Source organism: Hippopotamus amphibius, chromosome 3, assembly GCF_030028045.1.
Source record: "Hippopotamus amphibius kiboko isolate mHipAmp2 chromosome 3, mHipAmp2.hap2, whole genome shotgun sequence".
Classification (NCBI taxonomy): domain Eukaryota; kingdom Metazoa; phylum Chordata; class Mammalia; order Artiodactyla; family Hippopotamidae; genus Hippopotamus; species Hippopotamus amphibius.
This window is the reverse complement of record NC_080188.1, coordinates 114,803,410-114,813,296: the sequence shown is the minus strand read 5'-3', so window position 1 is coordinate 114,813,296 and position 9,887 is coordinate 114,803,410. Positions and strand designations below refer to the sequence as shown.

The window sequence follows — 9,887 nt, the reverse complement described above, 5'->3', positions numbered from 1 at the left end:
TGTCAGGGAGACAGTGGATATACTAGTGGATATACAGTGGATATATTAGTCTGGAGTTCAAGGACAAAGTCAGGCTGCAAATAACACATTTGAGACTTATCAGCCTCAACGTTGTTTGTATTTAAAGCCAAGCAACCAAACTGGATTACCTACCCAAAAAATAGAAAAGAGGACCTGGGGCCAAGATCCAGCGTGAGTGGGAATTAGGGAAAGTGTAAAAGCCAGCAAAGTAGACTAAGAAGGAATCAGAAATATAAGAGGCAAGTCAAGAGGAATTAATTTCTCAGAAGCAAACAGAAAAGAGGATACTGCACAATATGGAAAAGAACAAAGAGTGAATAATTCTGCATGTGGAAATTTTCTTTTTTCTGAATATGATTTCAAGGTAAATCAAGTGAAAATAGTAATTTTTCTTTTCCCCACCCGGTCTCATCTTTGAGTTCATCAAGTGACTGAAAAATAATCCTTAGGGAAGATGTACCAATGGAATAATCCTGCTGCAGTTTTAACTCTTAGGAACACTGAATTTAATCTTGTCGCTTGATGCTTCCCAAGCAGCCCTTCCCAGGTCATCTCAGGGGACCAAGAGTGTCACTTTAGCCAGCTTAGTTACTATGAATGTCATTATTTGATGATAATTTCGCGTCCAAATGTCAAGGGAACTTCAAAGGTAAGTTCCAGGCTACAGAGATATGAGAAGTAAAGCCAGATGTTGCCTTATACAAAGAGACACGATGGAACACACTCTCATTCCCAGAGTTGATCAGATAGGAGTCAGATCTAGTTTGAGAAGTGCTTTAACACAGTGTGCTGAATCAGTGAGATACGTGAATCTAGAAGCAGTCAGGATGCCAGCCCACAGATCCTCTGAGGACAGACTACAGATCCGCTGAGGGATCCTCAGCATTTTGCAAAGTATCCATGTAAATCTGCAATGGCGTACAGTCTACGTGAGAACAGCAAAAGGTAAGAATCTCCTTCCAGACTCCAGATTTTAGAAGCTTAGGAAAATCCCTAGCTTGTAACCAGGACAAGACTTGTGGTGGTCATTGGCCAGGGAACAGAATCTAAGTATGGAGTTTTCCCAGAAAGAGTCAAAGTTCAGTTTTGACTCAGAACCAGTGTTCTATACAAGACAGTTTAAGAAGAATTCAGGAATACATACTGTGAAATCCATGTTCTTCAAAGTGATGCATGGCAAGGAGGCTCTGTCCAAAATGGTCAAGGGATCATGCTCTAGATCAGATTGAGTCCAACACTAACTAGCTTTGAAATATAGAGATGTCAGTACTTTCAAGGTTTCTCCAGTTTAAAAATATATCCGTCATCCCAAACGTCAATAGAAGCTGAAGAATTAGAAAATATCTACTTCTATTATAAAAGGAATGGCTAGAAGGTTTCTTCTCCTTAACAATCCCCCATATGAATTAAAAAATAATTCTAATTACATACAATTTTTCAAAAAGCATTATTGGAAAAAGAGAGATGTGCCTGCACTTTTCTAACATTGTCCTTTTACGACAGCCTTCAGCTGAATTTGACTTGTGTTCTTTTTATTACTGCACCTCTCATTCAATTTTGAGCTCTTTGAGTATTGACATTCCCTCTCATTCTCTACACTTTTCCCTCTTCTCCCGGAAATGAGAGCTATGCCTCACATAGAAGAGGGTCTTAATAAATGTTTTTTAAAGATTTATTAAAAATGAATATTGATTAAATGAGTAGTTGATGAGAGAGGACAGAAAGGAGGAGCAAAAAGGAAAGCGAGATTACAAATTAGAGCACTGAGCACTGACTTTGTAAAGATCTGAGAAAGGCTTGTGGCACTTTATTTTACAGTGAAATAGTTTGTTGATAAAGGACAATTAGAATGAAAGGATTTGTCTCTCTAGGACATCTATCAGTCAGCCTTACACATTGCACATTGTTCAGTGAGGTACAATTTATTTTCATGATAGAAGCTTCGACTTGCTTCAGACTGACCTAGGAATTAAGTGTTACTTTGCCATTTACTAGCTGGGCAAGTTGGTTACCTTTGAAGCCTGAATTTCTTCACCTGGAAAAAATACGGACAATAAAGACACCTGTTGCATAGGACTGAAGGACCAATTAAGTGAAAGGATGCTTGTAAAATGATTAGCACGGTGCACAGTACCCAATAAATATTACCTATTATTATGCAGTAGGAGAGTAATAACTTTTTGTTGTGTCTGAATATGTCATTTGATATACTCCAAGTATACTTGCAAAAGTATTATGTTGAACGTATTATGTGAGATTGCCTATATGCTACCATTATTGACTTTTAGAAGCAAATTCCATATGACTCAGTCTATTAACAGTAAAGAGAATGATCCAGCAGTCCAACTCCTGGGAATATACCTGGACAAAACTCTAATTCAAAAAGATATATGTACCCCTATGTTCGTAGCTGCACTATTCATAATAGCGAAAACATGGAAACAACCTCAACGTCTATTGACAGATGAATGGATAAAGATGATGTGGTACATATATACCATGGAATACTACTCAGCCATTAAAAAGAACAAAATAATGCCATTTGAATACCTTATGATATCACTTACATGTGGAATATAAAATACGGCACAAATGAACATATCTATGGAACAGAAACAGACTCACAAACATAGAGGTCAAACTTGTCGTTGCCAAGGGGCAGGGAGAGAGGGAAAGGGATGGAATGGGAGTTTGGGATTAGCAGATGCAAACTACTGTATAGAGGATGGATAAACAACAAGGTCCTACTGTATAGCACAAGGAACCATAGACAATCTCCTGGGATAAACCATAATGGAAAAGAGTATTAAAAAAAGAATGTATATATATGTATAACTGAGTGACTTTGCTGTACAGCAGAGATTGGCACACTATAAATCAACTATACTTGAATAAAAAAAGAAAAGGAAAAAATAAAAATAAAATAAATTTTTAAAAAAATGGTAAAGGGACACAACTTTGGCTCTTCTTTCCAGATGCTTCTGCCAGAAAATACTCCGGGAGTCTCTTCCAGAAAGTAAAGATACTCTCTTCAGACATATAATTTCTTCAGATTTACTGACATATGTAAAATTTGTGTTTTATTTTATGAATTAATTTTATGAATATTTATGAATTCATAAGTTCATATATAAAAATTCCTTTATATTGACATATAGAAAAAGTTATTCAAAAACGTCTTGTAAAGACAAATATATCCTTTGTTTGGGTACATCTGATGCGGGAATTTTCCAGCTGGTGTGAGTACCTCCAGGAGACACAAATACCTATGCTCCAAGCAGGGCTTTTGCCCTCTGAATGATGGTGAGAACATTATTCTCCCTTCCCTGTTTATCCCAAAGTCAAAACTCCCAAATTAAGATTTTATTTTCCTCTTTAGGTGGGTCCAAATCTGTGCTAACAGATAAAACAATACGTTCAATTAGGCCATGTAGATAAACCTAAAGTGAGGACATTTTATATAAGCTACCTTTTAACTGTAACAACAAATTTGTAAGTAGATGAAGCAGTGCTCATTCTTCACTCTACCTAAAGAGGGATTCTGCAATATAAGATGACACAGGAAATTAGTAGTGGAACCAGATGCAATACAAAATTTCTCCTAGAAAGTGTTACATAATTCTGCCAGGCATTCTGTCTGCTCAGCCATGTAAATCTTTTTCAGTCTCAGGATAGATAATGAAGGAATCAATCAATCAATATATTTTATTGAACAGTTAATATGTGCCAGACATTCTTGTAGGTTCTTTTACAGACATTGTTTCATTTGCACATCACAACAATCATGTCAAGTAGTGAGGTGTTATTCTGAGCAAAGAGGGTCTTATAGAAGGCAGATGAGTTAGCAAGATCACAAAATAAATAAGTAGCAAAGCGGGGATCTGAATACACATCATCCAATTCCAACATAGCCTACCTTCTACCACCTTTCTTGGAATCATCATCCCCCCCAAATTTATATGCTTTTTTTTTAGTGAATGCATTCTCCTAAAATCTGATTGTATAATCAAAGAGACAGTTTACTGACTGAGTTAAAAGACTACTTTTTCACTACCTTTTCTCCCTTGATATTAAATGTTGTCTACAATTTAAATTGAGAGAAACTGACAGGAGAGGGTGGAAGGTGTTGCAAATAGAACAGGAATAAGGGAAAATCTGGCCGACGGTCTTGTCCCTATGACTCCATAAAGTAGATGGCATCTCAATCATCTTTGCACCCCCACAGTACCTTGGATATTTAAATGATGAATTAAAAAATGACCCACTGGGGCAATCCTGAGCAAGTCAGGCAATCTCTTTGGAAGAGATGGATCACATAACCCGGCAGAGCTCTGATTCTGTGGCTGGGGGGTGATTTTTATGGCCACTAGTCAACATGTACAGGGTTTCTGTGAAGCACAAAGAGCTCATGAAGCTTTGTTCTTGGTTGCGTGATTGTAAACAGTCTCAAGAGATGATAAAACATCTTTCCAAAGACTAGTTATCCCCTGGGAGTTTTCTCTGGGCCATACCTATCTTAGAAAGTGTTGACTACTTTAGTTGTGTTCTTTGGAATAATAAAGGATGACCTGTTCCAAGTCAAGATTTTATTTTGGGAAGTCTGGGGAATTATATTTTCCACTGAGTAATAGCCATTCTAGGGTCTAAATCAGTACTTTTACATCTTTTCTACTTAGGTACTCTAATTAGCATGAGAGGCAATTTACATTCCTAAGGACTTGGTGATCAACCACCAAGAAATTTTTCAGAAATCTTATGTTTTTATCTCCCAAAGTTCATGGGGATCTTTTTTCTATGTATACTATCTCCACATTTTTTTTATATCCAAAAATTTTCAGGTTAAAATTGACTGTGCCATGTTGATGCTAAGGTTTCACTTTGTCCTGGACACAGTTTTGTACCTTCTAGATTCTAGAATATACACATTCTAGTTTAGGAAGTGCACATGGATCCGGATAACCCCTACCGTTCCTCCAGATTTACATAAATACTGAAGTAAGCAAAGCACTCAGTTATTTGTCTGCATGATGCCTGATGTTTGGTTCAATATTTTGGCATCATTTAGAACAAATATGTTTCAGACCATCTTTTGAAACATGTGTCTCAGTTTCTTCCAAACCAAACATGTTCCAACCAAACATAAAGTTGGTTTCTTCTTTGCAATAACAAAAGCACGTCATATAATCTAAAGTTGAGATAGCTTCCAGATAAAACATAAATTACATTGGACTTCCCTAGTGGCGCAGTGGTTAAGAATCCGCCTGTCAATGCAGAAGACACAGATTCCATCCCTGGTCTGGGAAGATCCCACATGCTGCAAAGTAACTAAGCCTGTCCGCTACAGCTACTGAGCCCACGTGCCACAACTACTGAAGCCTGTGTGCCTAGAGCCCCTGCCCCACAAGAAAAGCCACCACAATGCACACTGCAATCAAGAGTAGCCCCTGCTCTCCTCTACTAGAGCAAGCCCGTGCACAGCAATGAAGACCCAATGCAGCCAATAAATAAATTTTTTGAAAAAACATAACTTACATCCTTATCTTGTCACAATGAAGAGACCACAATGTGAGAAACTTTTGCATAAAGAAGTTAAGAGAATAGTTAGAAAGTGGATAATGTGATGCTTGGATATTTTATGCAATATCCTGTATTTCACAGTATTGCTCTACGTTTTATTCTCTCTTCCCTTTTCTAGACTCTGTAATGAAATGAAGCCAATGCATGCTACACATCACAATTGAGACACAAGTGCTTTGAAGAGATTAGGTGGATGTATGCCCAAGAGGTAGCATGGACTTCCTGAGCCCAGGGAAGTGGTAACTAAGAAGAACGTGGAACAGAAGTCACCATGGGAACTTTTCATCTCCAGTGTACTTATGAATTGAGTAATTAATTTGTATCATCTGTGTAGCTGTGACTCAACCTAAACCTACTGTCTTGGTTTTGGGCTAGACTCTTAGCCACCAGGAGGCTTAAAACTGCAGGCACCTTTGAAAACTCTTTGGGCTCACTCAGGACCTCAGGTCCTGGGTCACTGAGAAATCTGCCTTCTCTTTTTTCCTATGCTTTATTTCATGAAGGATGAATTAAACCACTTTCCCTCCATCCTTACCCAAAACATCTCCTTACCCAAAACATCATAGTTTTGTTTTGTTTTGTTTTGTTTTTTTTGGGGGGGGAGGAGTTGGAATCTTAGTTCCCCTATCAGTTTCCCCAACCAAGAATCGAACCCGTGGCCCCTGTGTTGGGAGCGCAGAGTCTTAACCACCAGATAAGTCCCCAAAACATCATCATTTTTAATGAAACACTTTCCCTCTGCTCCTTATAAGAGAAGGAAGGGAGATTTTGTTGCTGTTGTTGCATTGGCAAGGGCAGAATTTACTAGATAAACCACAGTCTCGATTATAATTACGCCTCTCTAGTCTGGAAGTACTGTAATCCAAAATTTTTCATCTCAGATCTAGGCACTCTTTTTCCAGTAGACCACTCAGAGTTCTACCTATGGCTGAACTATAACCAATCAAATAACAAAGCCACTTAGAAGATATAAAGTATAGGGGGAGACAGTGTACCATAAACAAAGATTAAGCACAAAAACTCTATAGACAAATAGGCTTTCAAATCCCAGCTCTCCCATTTTTGACTTATGTGACTTCAGAGCACTTTTTAACCTTTTTAATCCTATATGTCTTCATCTATAGAATGGGGATGAGAACAGTACATGCCTATCAAGTGGTTTAATGGAGGAAGTAAGTTAACCCATTTAAGTACTTTCACTTTGCCTAGAACTTAACATGGAATAAATGATAATTTGTCATAAGACAGAGCCCTAGTCCTCCAGGAACCTAGAATATAATTTGGGACAGAAGAGACAGACACAGTAAAGACAGTATATTAGCTCTAAAATCATAACATTATGAGTGACAGAATTTCAGAGAAAGGAGAGAGAAATTTAAACTGGAGTGGCCCAGAAAGACTTTGCAAAAGAAGAACGTAACCTAGAATTTTTAAAGTGAGCAGGATTTGGATTAAACAAAAGACAGAAGATTTCTAGCTAGAAGGAGGATAGAATTATATGAAGCAGAAGGGAGAATGATGGGTAAGAGACCAATGAATAGACCACATGGTACATCACAGGGATACTTGAGGGCCACAGTGGGATTAGCCTAAAAAAGTCAGATCCAAGAGAGACTGGAATAATCAGCAGAAGAGTGTGAAAGTTGTCATTTAATAAACAGGAAGGCATTGAAATTTTTTAAGCAGGTGAGTACTATGATAATGGAGAGCAGGATGTATTACAGAGAGAAAAGAAGGGAAATGAAAGATTACATAGGAGGAGAATGCAAGAATCCAAATGTAAGATAATGGATAGAACTGATAGGGCAGTGGGAAGAGACCAAAGTAATAGATACGAGAATTTTTTTAATTTTTATTTTATATTGAAGCATAGTTGATTAACAATGCTGTGTTCGTTTCAGGTGTCCAGCAAAGTGATTCATTATACATATACATATATCTAATCTTTTTCAAATTCTTTTCCCATTTAGGTTATTACAGAATATCAAGCACCGTTCCCTGTGCTATACAGTAGGCCCTTGTTGGTTATCTATTTTAAATATAGTAGTGTGTATATGTCAATCCCAAACTCCCAGTTTTTCCCTCCTCCCCCACTCTTATCCCCATAACCATAAGTTCATCCTCCAAGTCTGTGAGTCTGTTTCTGTTTTGTAAATAAGTTCATTTGTATCATTTTTTTAAGATTCCACATATAAGCAATATCATACGATATTTGTTTTTTGATATAAGAAATTTTTGAAGGACAAACTATCACTATTTAGGGATAAATAAATACTGATATTTATTGGATAAAGGAGAGGAAGCAAAATGAATCAATAAAGTCTCTAGGTTTTGAGCTAAATTACAGAGCTTGTGATGCAGTATCACAATGTACCTCTAGCACAGTTTTCTTTAAACTACAACATATAGCTACTTATACATTCCTAAAATTTCATACTTCGTCTCCCATAGTGAATTGATATGCTATTTTATCTATTTTGTAACTTTGAACTTTAAATTGACTATATTCCTTAATTCATTCAGCAAGTACTTTTTGGAAAACTTTCTCATCAGGTACTGTGCAAGACACTGGAATTAAAGCAAAGATTATGAAAATCCCCACCCTTGAGGATTTCTCAGTCTTCAGCACTTGAGGGTAAAGGTGGCAAATGTACAAATTGTAACATTTCATGATCTGCTCTAAAATGAAAGTGTGCACATAATTCCCAAAGTACTTCCGTGAATGGAGGAGTTGGGAAAGCATCCTATTAAACGAGAGGTACCTAGCCACTTGTGCCATCTTTCCTTCTCATAAGTCCAGTGCAGTACCCATGGAAGAAATAAATAAAACTGCAAAGATACAATTCTTCTTTCATCCATTCTCAGCTGACCCGAAGGTACAGGTGATGATTTTTGTGGCCTTCCTGGTGATGTACCTGACCAGCCTCAGTGGAAATGCTGTCGTTGCAATTACTGTCCAGATCAACCACTCCCTGCACACCCCCATGTACCTTTTCCTGGCTAACTTGGCAGTTCTGGAAATCTTCTGTACATCTTCCACCGCCCCACTGGCCTTGGCGAACCTTCTTTCAATGGGCAGAACTCCTGTTTCTATCACTGGATGTGGTGCCCAAATGTTTTTCTTTGTCTTCTTGGGTGTAGCTGATTGTGTCCTGCTTGCAGTCATGGCTTATGACCGGTTTATAGCAATCTGTTACCCTCTAAGATACACCCTTATCATGAACTGGCCCTTGTGTGTGGAGTTGATGGGAGGGTCCCTGGTGCTGGGGTTCCTGCTGTCACTACCACTGACTCTTTTAATCTTCCATCTCCCGTTCTGCAACGACAATGAAATCTACCACTTCTACTGTGACATGCCTGCCGTCACGCACCTGGCTTGCGCAGACACGCACGTTCACCAGACCGCTCTGTATATCATCAGCTTCCTCGTCCTAAGCATTCCCCTCTTACTGATCTCCATCTCCTACGGCTTCATCATGGCCGCCATTTTACACATCCGGTCAGCGGAAGGGCGCCACCGAGCCTTCTCCACCTGCTCCTCTCACATCTTAGTGGTCCTCCTGCAGTACGGTTGCACCAGCTTTATATACCTGTCCCCCAGTTCCAGCTACTCTCCTGAGATGGGCCGAGTGATGTCTGTGGTCTACACTTTTATCACTCTCATTTTAAACCCCTTGATCTATCGTATGAGGAACAAGGAGTTGAAAGATGCCCTAAGGAGGGCGCTAAGCAAGTTCTAGGCAGGATGGTTCTACGACTTATTTAAATCAGGGCACTTTTGAGAATGAAATGGGGGCGCGATTAATAATTATGCTGGGATGATATGCATGAGCCAGGCGTGTCCTGGACAAGCTGAGCACCATAGGAGATGAATGCTACTAACTGAAATAAAGCTTTACCACATAAGGCAGCATGATGTCCTGGGCATGGGTGGAGGAGAGGCAACATTTATTTATTGGACCTCTACTGTGTACTAGGTACTTCATGTGGGTTATCTCACTCAGCCTGTAATAAGTATCATTGTCTTCATTTTTAGAAAAGAGAACTAAAGTGGCTAACAAAAGACACATCCAGAAAGAGAACACAAGTATTCAGAAATCTAAAAACTGAGCTGTCTTCACACAGTGACACTCTCCTTATTCTAGGCTCACTCTGCCAGTAGGAATATTTGTTACCTCATGCAAGTCTCTCCATCTTTCTAGGCTTCAGTTTCCTTATTTCTGAAGTGGCAGAGCTGAACCAGAAGATTGCATATGATCCTTCCAAGGTCATAACATTGTGTTCTAAAT

General features: G+C 38.6%; 1 protein-coding gene across 1 annotated transcript; it reads left to right on the top strand.

Annotated features, from left to right (window-relative positions):
- Positions 1–8,408: 8,408 nt before the first annotated feature.
- LOC130850402 (olfactory receptor 10V1) lies at positions 8,409–9,338 on the top strand. Its single transcript, XM_057729925.1, has one exon. The coding sequence runs from the start codon at positions 8,409–8,411 to the stop codon at positions 9,336–9,338; it is 930 nt and encodes a 309-aa protein (XP_057585908.1).
- Positions 9,339–9,887: the final 549 nt, after the last annotated feature.